Below are 8,236 nucleotides of genomic sequence, written 5' to 3' on the forward strand. Positions count from 1 at the left end.
TGATAGAGTTTGGGTAGCATCAATTGAAGTGAAATTTGTCCAGCATCGTCTGAGATGGTTTAGGCATATACAATGCGGCTTCCCAGAAGCGTCACTGCATAGCAGATGGTTAAAGCATGATGATAATGTCAAGAGAGGATGGGCATACCAAATTTGACATGGGACAGTCAGCAAAGAGAGATCTAAATGACTGGAATATCATCAAAGAACTAGTCATGGGCATGAGTGTGTGAAGGTTAGCTATTCACATGTGAGAATCATGACTTGATTTCAAGATCTTGTGTATTTTAACTCTAGCCTAACCCTACTTTTTAGGACTAGAAGGCTTTGCTCAAACATTATGTTCTCTCTTCCAGCAAAATTTATGTAGAGCATCGAACGAGCGTGTTGTGCAACTTATGCGCTTCTGATTCCTCTAGGAATCTACAAGACTTGATGTCTAACTCCTTTAAATTTTCTATTCATTTGGTTTTCCTATCATGGAATACAAAGATGCCCTTAAATCCATGGTTTAATTTCAAATGAGTTCACAACAATGTTTGGTTGGGGATAATTACAACTAGAGAATGAGAATTTAGGGGATCAAGATTTAGATTCGTCCTATGGTTAGGAGGGGTATGGGAGTTGAGCGGATATTAATCGGATGACCTCCGACATCGTGCTCCACGAAGCGGAGCCATGTCGGGAACCCTAGCTCCAGGGAGCTAACTTCAAGAAGCTGCGTTGGACCACAGTGTAAATTGAAGGAGTTTGAGGCGTCACAAATCCTTAAAAGCGCAAAGTTGGCGCAAATTACATCTCACTAACACCTCTGAGTGGAAAATGACCGGTTTTGAATAGATGATACGTCTCAAATGTATCTTTTGTTTGCTTGTGTCATGCTATTTTTATATCATTATTGCATAGCTTTAGTATTATCTTTTACTCCCTCCGTTCCTCAATCTAGTGCGTATAAAATTTTGACGAAAATTCCACTTTGTAGTGCGCATTAGCACCCGTGGGCGATTCTGGACGATTCTATCCCCAGACCGCAAGGACGCGCTTCGTCCTCCGCTCGCTCCTTCCTCTGTTCGCTTTATCCCCTACTCCCGCAGATGCATCTCGATTGAACTCCACATCGCCGATCTACTCGCCTAGCGCACGCGACTGCTATCCTTTGAAGAGATCGTGGCGGGGGAAGAGGTCAGAGGTGGTGGAGGCGGCGCCGCCACGGCGTTCAGTGGCGTGATGGACGGAGGAGGCGGGGGGTGGAGAGGAGGATGCTTGTGCCGCCGTAGGAGAAGGCGATGCCGGCCGTCCAGGTGGTCAGGACTGCAGCGGCCCAGCGGGATTCAAGCAGCGGGGGTGGAAGTTCAAGATGGAGGAAGAAGATGATGTATGGTGCCACGGGCAAGAAGATGGGGAGCCGCCTGACAATGGCGGCGATAGGGGCTGGCTGGACGCCCTGTACACACAGGAGGCATGCCCTTTGTCCACGTTGACCACAACGGAAGGTTGGCTCCCGCCGGCCCACGTTGACCACAACGGAAGGTTGGCTCCCGCCGGCGTCACTGACTGCTCGTTGACTAGCTTGACACCGCGATCTTCTGGCAAGTCCTAACCTCGTGCGTCCCCCCTGACACGACCCCGGCGTCACCAAGTCCACCGTCGGCGTCTCCGGTGTCACCGCATCCACGGCCTGCATGCCCACGTTCGCGGTCGGCATCTCCGATGTAACTCTGTCCCCGGCTAGCATGCCTTCGTCGCTGCCGGCGTTGCCGCGTCCTCGGCCGGCGTCTCCGCGTCCAGCGAGTTACGAGGGCACGCCGCCGGCGCAGCAACGGCACGCTGCCACTTTCTTCTCCACTTAGTACTACTAGTACTGTAGTACTACTTGGGAACATATGGCATGGGCTGGGAGTGGGACAAAGCGTGTGAGGGCTCAGGGCTTTCTCGTCCAAAAGCTTCCGCCAGCTCATACATTGGTACGTGTGCTGCAAACTATGCGCACTAGATTGAGGAACGGAGGGAGTATTATTTTTCTAGACTAACCTATTAATTCAATGCCCACATCTAGTTGCTGTATTCTGCTATTTTTTAGAGTTTTCAGAAAAATCAGTTTTTTATCAAAACAAATCAAATAAAATACGTCTGTAACTTTCAAATCCAGGAAATTTCATAAAGCATTGCAGCCATGAGAGGGGATCTCATGGAGTCCATGTGGCCCTGGCTCGCGACCAAGGGGTGGGCCGCAAGGGTTATAATATATATCAAAATTTGACAAATATCGTCTAGTTTAGTGTGAATTTCGTCTCTCTTTTTTAAGATTCGTTTGAAATGGGACCAGCATTTGATGCCTGCGATTGAATGGACTCTTCTGCTATATCTGTCCGTGGAGATGTTTGCATACTTTTGTGAGGCCCATTTTGGTGACCCTCGTTGGAGTTGCCCTTAGTGAAGAGATAACTATTCTCAAGAAAAAAAAAACTGAAGAGATAACAAGGGCGGGTGGGAGTTCGAGGAGATGTTTAAGTAATCACATCTTGACCCTCAATTCTCACTAATCAAACAAATAGAATAATTTCTTTGTGCTTTACATACATAATTCCCAAAAGAATGCATCATAATTCCCAAAACAATGCATCATAATTCCCAAAACAATGCATCCATATAAACATGTTGAATTTTTTCAGAATTTTTTGAAACCTCAATATTATTTTGGCACTATTCAAAATATAGGGCTCACTGGAGCTCGTCCTCCAAACTGACTTTTTGCCAAACCACTCATCTTCCAACATGAGCAGAAGAATGAAACTAGCATGTCTACCAGCTTGTCTTGTATATTCAGAATTCAGAATGTCAATATTCTGCATAGAGCAGCTTAGCGCAGTAGCTGTAAAAGGCAATCATCCAAATTTCCTCTACAATGACCCTTACAGCTACTTTAACTTACCAAGCTAGCAGATAAGCACTATAAATCTACAACAACAAGCTTACATGGCCACCAGACGATGCATATCTATCTGGAAGATGTACATACATGATGATGCCATGAGTACATTTATATCAGTCGGTGCCTAGGAGGGAGGATGTCAGAAGCGCCTCTTCTGCTGAGGGTACCCAGGGTTCTGCATCCCCATCCCTTGATCAGCCTTCCTTCTCAACTGTCAACGCCAAGAAAATCAAACGGCTTACTGATCATCACAAGCGTTATTCAAACAACAGTAGCTAGGAACATAACATAATTAAAATATACAACAAACCTGGTGTGGATGAGACTGGCCACCTGCGCCTCTCTGCATTGGAATGTTACCGGGATTCATCCCAACCATGCCTGCTTGGGGTGCTGCGCCAAAGGCACCCATGTTTGCACCAGGAGGCATTCTTTGCATACCACCCATAGGCTGTTGCATTTGCCTTGGGATTTGTCTTGGTACAGGCTGGCCTCCTGGAGGTCCGTTTCCCGATGGCTGAAACATGAATGCATCATGTTATTACAGATCATAGCACGGCAGTTCTTAAGAATTCTTTGGTTCACTCAAAGTGGGACTGAAACAAATCTTCTGAGGAAATTAAACAAGAAACAAGCCTTGCGATGCCTACATCTAACTTGACTGACTGATTAAATATGGTCTGCGCCATTGGAAGATGATTTTGCTACAAGGAAGAAATCTAAATCTCCATAAGAAGCACATTCATTGCACAAGCTTTCCACTAATCTTCTCTAAAAAAAGATTTCCACTAAGCTCTTCTCTATCAAAAAAAGCTTTCCACTAATCAGGTCACAGATTGGAAAATTAAGATTTAGGCAGAGACAAAGCTTCTATTACCGGTTGAGTTGGTTGAAGGCTTGTTGTTCCTTCAAAATCTGTTGAGGTATCTACTGGACGAACAGGATATGTCACAATTTTCTCGCCTGGCTGAGATGGTACAAGTGCACTGACCAGAGAGACATTTTAGGCACAGCGACAAGAAAAACCATCACTTTCTAAAGTAGAGGCAGTTGAGACTCTATTCATACATAACTTACTTTCGTCCAGGTAGCGGGTCCATCCGGAAGTACCTAGCAAAGAGGTGGATGTATTCAGAAGAGTTGATATATCAAACTTTATTCCCCAATATCAGAAGAGTTGACATATTAAACTGTAATCGCCAATATCGCCGCATTACAACTATGATTTTGTCGTGTTCCCTGTATATTTAAAATATTCTACAGCATTAGGACATGAGTTTATCTCAAATCGGCATTGTTTCAATGGTTAAAAGTTATGTGTAATTAGCAATGACAACATTAGGTACAGATCAATCCTACCGGAAGAACCTTTGGTTCCAGGTTTTGGCCGCTTTTGCTTTATGCTTGTGATCCATTTCGGCATTCTTCTAATAGGAAATAACACGAATTCTGTTCTGTTTTGTTTTTTTCCTGCTGTAACGAACTCCTAATGGTTTGTAATAACGGAAATCAGAAGGCAGCCCCTTGTTTTAAAACCATTTTATATGTGAATAAAGGAAACTTCGAGGTTAAAACATAGACATGATTCCAAGAATAATTCCAGACTGCTTCTAAGGGTATCTCCAACGTGGACCCTCAAATCATCCGTATATGTCCTTTGCGGGAGTCCGGACACTTGCCATCCAGTGCTATCCCTCAAACGTCCGCGGACGCGTCCGGATGTCTGAATTCCGGCAAACTGGTAGCAAACCTGGGGGAGCTTTGCGGGAGTCCGGAAATCCATCTGGCCAATCAAAAGCCACCATGTATCCCTCCTCTCTGTCCGGATGGCGGAAGGCCGCTGCTAATTTTTTCCTGTTTGGCGGAAGGTGAAGGAGTTTGGCGGAAGCTGCTAGCATGTTTGACGGAAGCACTAATTAAGTGGCACTAATTAACATATTTGGCGGAAGGGTAGCATCTTCGGCGGAAGCCACTAAATGGCTAGCATGTTTTAACTAGTAATTAAGTGCTAAATAGCATGTTTTGGCGGAAGGGTAGCATCTTATGCGGAAGCCACTAAATGGCTTGCTCCATGTTGGCGGAAGGCACTTAATTAAGTGCTTCATTTTGGCGGAAGGGCTAGCATGTGTTATCTTAATATGGGGCGTTTGTCGGAAGGCTATTTTTTAAAGTTAATAGGGGCGGACATTTAAGGTATGCATCAGCTAAGAACTAGTTAATAGTTATACAGATATGGAAACAGAAGCATCCAAACACGCGAAAGGGGGAAAAGAATAGGTGAAGGTATTAATTATTTACTCATGCTCCAAAGCTTGTGCAGCTGTAATACGCTTTCGAGGGTCATACCTGAAACATGAGGAATACTAGGATGATAAACCAACACATAATAGTACAAAAAAGAACAAAAAATATGTTCATCAACCAACGTAATGTTGACTCCAACAAACTAGAGAGCAAGAGACATACTCAAGCATTCTCGAGAGAAGGTCAAATGCAGGACCCTTCTGCGGCAAGTGAACAATAGTATGAAGACCTGTGTTCTCACTGCAAGGGAAATATGACAGTATATTAAGTTAAGTAATAATAAAAGAGATATTTAAGCCTTCTTAGAGCAGCTCAACAATGTCCAACATACTACTTATGCCCCTGAATGTGTTGCTGGTCATTTTGCCAGCATGGAAGATTTGCAAGGGTAGGCCACTTCTCGACCGTAGGATGACCTTCAGAAGAGTTGGGTTATTATCGTGAGTATATTTCTGATGAGCATGACAAATCAAACAAGACAAGCAAAAACAAGGAATACATACCTAAGACCTTAAAAATCTTGTCCAGTTGATCGAGCTACAAGACGTGTAAATCAACTGTGAGATATACCAATCGCATAACGGAGGAAAATTACTTGAGACATGATCATCATGTAAAATATAACAACTTTAGTCTAGTGATGTAATCTAAAAACAAGATGGCAACACTAACTAACTGAGTGCAACTGCCCATACTTGAAAAGGGTTTGGAGTAGCTTTTGCTTCAACACCTTGGAACAGTGGTTTCAGTGTAAGCAATTCGGCAAAAATGCAACCAACTGCCCACATGTCTGGAGATGGTTAAGAGAATAACAGAATTAATGAAGAAAAATAGATAGTAAAAGGATCTGCTTTTCTCTCCCTACAAGGATACCAACAGCACTTGTGTAGTGTTTAGCTCCAAGTAACAGCTCAGGTGCACGATACCAGATAGTTACAACAACCTGAAATTTATTTCAAATCAGGGAATTAGCATAATACATTGCACAGTGTCAAAAGTACTGCGGAAATCTACCATACCACCTCAGCTATTCATGAAGCAGTGTTGTGCAAAATAATACTACTACGTGCCGTAATTAATGTACAATTAGAGTTAAATTTAGAAGGTTTAAGAGGGTATATTATGGGATTTAATGTGGATCCTCCTAGGCCGCCAATGGACTCCAATCAACGGCCAAGATTGCATTCAGATACTTGAACTCAAACATTCAAAATCGGTGCACTGTGTGATAATATATTTGCATGCAATTGCCAATTATAAGCTTTGAGACTATAAGAATAGTGGGAACCTGAGAATACCAGTGGTAACTTGGCGGAATGAGTGAATGACTACATTCCATTACCAAAGTACCATCCTTTGGTTCCCTCATATTACTAGAAATAGGAATGTAGATAGAGCTACTCACCCCATTGTCACTTAGTGGTTTTAGTGGAGCTTGATATATCCTAGCCAGCCCAAAATCAGCAATCTTTATAATTCCATGTTCTTCTCCTTCTCCCATGACCTACTGGGGCACACCATTGCAGCATGCTTAGCAAGCAAAAGAGACAATACTGGACAGATTTGCGTATCAGCGTGAGGCATGAAGCAGCATACCAGTATATTAGAAGGCTTGAGGTCTCGATGGATAATCCAGTTACTGCAGGAGGGGAGACAGGTAGGATAGATCAGATTTTGATAGGATTGACCCAGATAAACATTGCATATATTTACAGTGAAGACATCACAGCTTGTGGAGAATCATGCTTGTCGACTTGTTAATAGAAAATATATATAGACATACCTATGGAGATAGTTGAGGCCATTGAGCAGTTGCCAGAGCAAGGATTTAACTGTGTATTGGTTAATGGAGAGGTTAAGCTTCTCTCTGTGATGCCGAATAACCTCCTGCGGATAGAGCAGTGCTTCGTTAATTAACTATTCCGTAGAGAGAGTTGGATTTGAATTTCATACTAAGAGGTCGACAGGAATGAAAAAGGCACATATAAGCAGGGGACGGGAGTTGCATACATAGAGGTCATGCTCGGCGTAATCGAAGGCGAGATAGAGGGACATGTCGGCGTGGTTGATGTGGACGTTGACGAGCTTGACGACATTTTCGTGGTTGATCTCGCGCAGGAGCTGCAATCAAAGGGCAAGCGCAGGGAGAGAGATTACGGTCCTATATAGCCAGGGTCTGGAACGCCACGAAGGAATGAAGCAACCGGCGGCGGCGATGAGTTACCATGATCTCTCTGATGGCGGTAGGCGAGACGCCATCGCCCTCCTTGGATTGCTTGAACTTCTTGATGGCGATGGGGGAGCCGCGGCGGCCAGCAGCCTGGGGATGCGTTGGCTTGAGGCGCGCGAGGAAAACGAGGCCGTAGGTGCCCTCGCCGATCTTACCCACCAGCTCGTACTGCTGCAGCCACGCGGGGCGGTTTGACCCTCCGCCGCGGCCGTCGCCCATCGCCGACGACGGCAGTCGACCAGATCCCTCTCTTTCTTCTTCTTCTTCCTCTAAAGAGGAAACAGCGGCGAAACACGGCAGAGCTTGTGCAGAACAAACGGATCAGCTAGACTCGCTTCGGGAGGAGCCGGCGACCTAGGGTTTGGGCCCCGCCCGTATCGGAGTGAGAAAAGGGATTGGGGGATCGGATGGGGGCGGGCAGGCTGGGGAAGAGAGTGTTTTTGCAAAATATGCAGCGTGGCCCTTATCCTCGCCTTTGGATGCTGATCGGATGGCTGCAGTCAGTTTCGATTGATGAGTCCAAAACTTTGGTTTGTGATTCATACTTTCTCATTCTCATCCTAAAAAACAAAGATTTCATTCCTTCTCCCTGTACACCATCAATATTTTCGTTCTTAAATTTCTCAAAAAATCCTTACTTCATGGACATGCAAACATGTAAGAAAAGTCTTATATTATACTCCCTCCGTTCGGAATTATTTGTCTCGGATATGGATGTATCTAAAACTAAAATACATCTACATACATCCATTTGTGCGACAAGTAATTCC

The 8,236-nt window shown here is 44.5% G+C and overlaps 1 protein-coding gene across 1 annotated transcript; it reads right to left on the bottom strand.

Moving 5' to 3' along the window:
- Nucleotides 1–2,784: 2,784 nt before the first annotated feature.
- On the bottom strand, nucleotides 2,785–7,894 carry LOC125512126 (cyclin-dependent kinase E-1). The gene is made up of 15 exons (XM_048677205.1): nucleotides 7,461–7,894; nucleotides 7,247–7,357; nucleotides 7,020–7,123; nucleotides 6,833–6,875; nucleotides 6,642–6,740; nucleotides 6,110–6,179; nucleotides 5,932–6,026; nucleotides 5,740–5,773; nucleotides 5,568–5,652; nucleotides 5,399–5,476; nucleotides 5,231–5,278; nucleotides 4,010–4,042; nucleotides 3,810–3,918; nucleotides 3,243–3,449; nucleotides 2,785–3,143 (listed from the first exon to the last, which is right to left on the bottom strand). Exons 1-15 carry the CDS (start codon nucleotides 7,683–7,685, stop codon nucleotides 3,072–3,074), a joined length of 1,413 nt encoding a protein of 470 aa, XP_048533162.1. The 5' UTR covers nucleotides 7,686–7,894; the 3' UTR covers nucleotides 2,785–3,071.
- Nucleotides 7,895–8,236: the final 342 nt, after the last annotated feature.

This window comes from Triticum urartu, chromosome 1, assembly GCF_003073215.2.
Source record: "Triticum urartu cultivar G1812 chromosome 1, Tu2.1, whole genome shotgun sequence".
Classification (NCBI taxonomy): domain Eukaryota; kingdom Viridiplantae; phylum Streptophyta; class Magnoliopsida; order Poales; family Poaceae; genus Triticum; species Triticum urartu.

Bases quoted from the DNA above. Each gene is read 5' to 3' on its own strand.
- LOC125512126 (XM_048677205.1), bottom strand. From the start codon at position 7,685: ATGGGCGACGGCCGCGGCGGAGGGTCAAACCGCCCCGCGTGGCTGCAG. The intron at 5,774-5,931 runs GTATGGGCAGTT...CACGTCTTGTAG, and splicing joins CTACTCCAAACCCTTTTCAA to CTCGATCAACTGGACAAGAT. The intron at 5,653-5,739 runs GTATGTATTCCT...ACTCTTCTGAAG, and splicing joins CAAGATTTTTAAGGTCTTAG to GTCATCCTACGGTCGAGAAG.